Genomic DNA, 5,274 nt, shown 5'->3' with positions numbered 1-5,274 from the left:
TATGGCTAGTAGGGTTGGGTTTTTTGATGGAGCAAGTAAAATGAGACCATGTGGGTATGTGAGTGTGGGTAGTTATAGTCATAGATGTCAGAAGATATTTTCACTTTTGGTAGGAGGGAGGACAGGGATCGAACAATAAGGCTGAGATTGTAGCTTTATGGAGAGTATTAATTGCAGCAAAGTAGTTTGGAATAAATAAGATTAAGGTATTCGGAGATGGGAAATGACTATGCCAAAATTTTTCCATTTAAACAATTGGATGAGGAGAATTAGAACTTTGGTAAGCACTTTTTAGAGTATATAATTTCAAAACATTTTTCCAGAACAAAACTGGATGGGGGATATGTTATTCAAGAGACAAATTGGTATGGATCCAAGTAAGTTCTACTTCAATGAATTTGCACTAGGAAAGTTGATAAATGTTGGAAGCGTCAATTTTTAATAGAAAGCAGAACTTGGATTCTGATTTCAAGATAAGATTTTTTGTAAAAAAAATTGTTGTTTGATCAACTTCATATTATCTAGATGGGTTTTATTTTTTGAATAGCTGAAAGTTGATGCCAATTTTTAATAGAAATGCAAAAAATTGTAATAAAAATGAGATAAATAAAAAATAGTTACAGAAAGAATATATAATTGAAATATTTACTATATTTTTTTATTCTAATTACCATTACAATTTTATCAAATAAAAAAATGAAATGTACTATCATTTTTATAATAAAAAGATTAGTGTTATTTTTATAATAAAAAATTAATGTTTAAAAAAGGAAAAGAAAAAAATTATTCCGGCATAAAAATATTTTTTACAAGTTTCCGTTTATTCGACTCATGGCTATTTTAATTATCATAGGAGATGGTTTATTCAGGTTGCCATTACAATTTTATTGAATAAAAGTTATTTTTAACAGTTTCCATTAATTCCACTCATGGTTATTTTAATTATTATTGAAAGTAGTTTATTCAACGGTCATTGAAAGTAGTTTTGACAATGCAGGAATTTGTGTTTTGACAATGCAGCTGTACAGGGGCATAGCAAAATATTATATCTTTAAATCATGTACTTTGCAACGACATACCATCATTTGAGGTGGATTAAATATGTGAATATTTCTCAAGGCTTGGCCTCGATTTCATAACCCCGGTTTGCTTTACCAACTCAAGGACTTAAGACATGAATTACAGTTTTATTGAATAAAAGTTTGCTTTACCAACTGAAGGACTTAAGACATGAATTACAGTTTTATTGAATAAAAGTATTTTTTACCTGGGCTAGATTTATTTGAAATGCAGTTAAAAGTTCTTTCAAAAACATTTTAAGTAATGAAATTCAGGGTTTTGAATATATTTATATATTTATTTTAATAAAATTTATATATTTTTAAAATTTTAAAATAATTAAATTTTAGATTTTAAAATGATTTTAAAAAGAAAATAAATATATAATATAATGGGGAATATATAATTTTTTTAAAGTTTGCCAAGATTATATTTTTATCATGCCTAATATATCATTTTTATATTAAAGAATGTTTTAACAAATTACCAGATCACAACCTATCAAGACTTTATAGACATATAAGTGATTTTTTTAATTTAAATATAAAAATAATAAATTTTATATTTAGGATATTAACTCATTTTATCAAATAAATATATAAAACTAACTTAGAAACAAATAGTAGGTAAATGAAAATATTTTAAAACTACAAATATATATATATATATATATATAAAATAAAATATGTTTTTTAATTTAAATTTGAGAATAGTAAATTTTATATCATTTATTAAAATTCGAGATATTAACTCATTTTATCAAATAAATATATAAAACTAACATATAAACAAATAATATGTAAATGAATAAATCCATCTAAACTTTTAAAATAATATTTTTCATATATATATATATTATTTAAATGGAAATTAATTAATTGTGATAAAAAATGAATAAGAGATATAAATAAAATTAAGGCTATTCTGAAAATGCAAAAAAATTATATGTGAGAAGATAATACATCATAAGTATTATTTAGTATTTACATGGCAATTTAATTCATTACATAATAGAGCCAACAACTATTGTTTGGATCTCTATGTGGGGAATCGATACAATCCATAGAAGAGTCGTGGTGTGTTAGGAGGTAGACCCAACACCCATAGTTTGGCTCTCTTGCAAAAGATGAACACACCAACTACTCCCCAAATTCCAATTCCAAATCCAATTCCCAATGCCATTAATGACATCTTGTCATCTAGATGCTCCAGCCATCCCACTTTAATATGGGCACTGCTACTATTATTGTGAGCTTCTGTCCCTGGGTTTTCCTTTCCATTACATGAATCTAAAGGACACCCATGTAAGCATTTATTCCTTTGAAATGATGTTGCACTGAATGTGGAAAATTGTGTTCCTTTAGGGATTGGCCCACAAAGGTTATTAGATGAAACATCGAGAACAGCCAAACTATATAGTTTAGAGAGCTCTTGAGGAATCTGTCCACTGAGATTATTCTTGCTCAAATCTAACTGCTCCAGAGTAGATATGTTGCTGAGAGATGATGGGATTGGCCCTTCCAACTGGTTGCCAGATAAATTTAGCAATCGCAAGCCACTCAAAGTTCCTATGCTTGGAGGTATTTGTCCAATAAGATTATTGTTGGACAAATCAAATATAGTGTTTTTATCTGACAAGTATGATAGAGTATATTCAGTTCGTTTTATGTCAACTGGCATTTCTACATGTTCACGACCATCAGTCATTGAATTATTGTTTACAAACCCTGCAAGTCTTTCAAAATGTAATGGCATTCTTCCAGTGAAATTATTATTGGATAAATCCAAGATAGACAATTGGGTGAAATTTGTTACCCATTCAGGAATGTCACCATGGAAATTATTGTACCCAAAGTTTAAAAATTTCAAGTCAACAAAAAAGGTGAAGTAAGAAGGAAGTTTTCCTATCAAATTATTTCTCCTCAATTCCAATAACTCAAGCTGAGTGCAGTTAGACAAAGATATTGGAAGAGTCCCAGAGAAATTATTAGTATGAGCAGAAAAATATGATAAGTGGATAAATTTGCCAATAATTTTAAGAATTGATCCTTGAAAATTATTCTTTGACAAATCTAAATATTGAAGGGAAACTAAACCCCTAAAACTATTAGGTATAATAGCAGAAAGATTATTATTATATATGTCTAAAGAAATTAAAGCATTTAGTTGGCCTATGCTAGGTGGAAGAGGTCCAATTAAATGGTTGTTTGATAAGAAAAGAAACCGCAATGACATATTGGCGTGGGGAATACTCGGAATGGTGCCTATAAGGTCATTATTGTCTAGGGCCAAGGAATATAGCGGAGAACAATTGAATAGCATGGGAGGGATGTTGCCACTTAAATGGTTGTTTGATAAAGAAAGATACTGCAATGACATATTGGCGTCGGGAATACTCGGAATGGTGCCTATAAGGTCATTATTCTGTAGGTACAAGCCATATAGCGCAGAACAATTGAATAGCGTGAGAGGGAGGTTGCCACTTAGTGAGTTGTCGGATAAATCAAGACGAGATATGAAAGGTATGAAACCGATTCCTGAAGGGATTGGACCACTCAATTTGTTTCCAGTACCTGATAACTCTTGGAGTGAAGTGCAATTGCTAATCGAAGCTGGAATGCTTCCACTTATACTATTGTAGGAGAAGTCGAGTGTTTCCAACCTGACCAGGCGACCGAATTCCCATGGGATTGGACCACTCAAATTGTTGCTGCTAATATCCAGTTCTGTAAGTGAAGTGCAGTTGCCCAGAAAAGTTGGGATGCTTCCATTCAGATTTATGCCACCCAACCAGAGAGTGTCCAACTGGACCAGCAGACCGAGTTCTGGTGGGATTGGACCCCTCAGATCGTTGTATCCAATATCCAACGTTTGAAGACGTGTACAATTACACAATTCTTTTGGAATAGAGCCGTCAAGGGCATTATTAGAGAGGTGAAGTATTCCTAGCGCTTTTAGCTGCCCAACTTCGGGTGGAATTCTTCCACTGAAATGATTCCCGGAAAGATCTAAAGTCCGCAACAGAGAGAGGTTGCCAATAGACGGTGGAATTCTTCCACTGAAATGATTCCCGGAAAGATCTAAAGTCCGCAACAGAGAGAGGTTGCCAATAGACGGTGGAATTCTTCCACTGAAATGATTCCCGAAAAGATCTAAAGTCCGCAACAGAGAGAGGTTGCCAATAGACGGTGGAATTCTTCCACTGAAATCATTCAGCCAAAGAACCAAAGACCGCAAAAGAGAGAGATTGCCAATAGACGGGGATAGCGTACCATTCAATCCGCAGGCAGGGAGTGAAATTGCAACTACTCGTTTCGTGTTTGGTGTGCACGAAATTCCGTTCCAGCGGCAGACGTTATGTGAGTTATGGGCCGTCCAGTTGGAGAGCGATCCATGTGGATCTGATATGCCCCTTTTGAAGCTCAGAAGCGCCTCCACGTCCCTTTTATGGCCATACTGATCGGCCATGGGGGAAGAGGGTTCCCCCGTCATATGAGCTTGAGTATGAGTATGGTAATGAAGAAAGCACACAAACATGGTGATGAGCAGAACAATAGATTTATGATCCATTTCTATCTCTCTCCAACTTCTTTCAAAGCCAAAGGCTGTGAGTGTTGTTGTGAATCACCATCTATTTATAATCACTGCAGATGCAATGAGAAAAGAGAAAATGGCTGTGTAGTCAATTGGAATTGGAAAATGTTAATTGGAATTGGAATTTTGTGTGATGCACATAAATGCAATTCTACATGCTCACAGAAGCAATGGAGAAATGGGCCTATTGATCATGACTCGGAAAAAGGAGAATGGAGACCAAAAAATGTTCCAGATATTGATTGAAATTTAACCGTGTGGACACGCAAGGATCTTGACTCGGAAAAAGGAGAATGGAGACATAAAAATCTTCCAGATATCAATGGAAATTTAATAGAAATTTCCATTAAAGAATAGATGTGGAGAATGGATACGCAAAGAAAAACAGAGTATTGATTGATTTGATTGTGGAAAAAAAGAAAGTGGGACACTGGAAAATGGGCCATTCGACTTTGACACGGGAAAATATTCCAGATATCGTTGGAAATTTAATAGAATTTTCCATTAAAGAAATATAAATTTACTGACTTGACGTAAGGGAGGGTAAAGAGAGTATGGAACCGCAAATTGAGGGAAAAGATAAAGCCAAGAAATTGTAGACTTGACTCTGTGGGGGCAACT

General features: G+C 33.4%; 1 protein-coding gene across 1 annotated transcript; it reads right to left on the bottom strand.

Annotated features, from left to right (window-relative positions):
• Positions 1–2,014: 2,014 nt before the first annotated feature.
• LOC149184016 (uncharacterized) lies at positions 2,015–4,700 on the bottom strand. The gene has a single exon (XM_089418823.1). The coding sequence runs from the start codon at positions 4,627–4,629 to the stop codon at positions 2,098–2,100; it is 2,532 nt and encodes an 843-aa protein (XP_089274949.1). The 5' UTR covers positions 4,630–4,700; the 3' UTR covers positions 2,015–2,097.
• Positions 4,701–5,274: the final 574 nt, after the last annotated feature.

Source organism: Pinus tabuliformis, chromosome 3_2, assembly GCF_031772625.1.
Source record: "Pinus tabuliformis cultivar Carrire ecotype Pingquan chromosome 3_2, CPIR1, whole genome shotgun sequence".
NCBI lineage: Eukaryota > Viridiplantae > Streptophyta > Pinopsida > Pinales > Pinaceae > Pinus > Pinus tabuliformis.
This window is presented reverse-complemented; position numbering and strand designations above follow the sequence as displayed.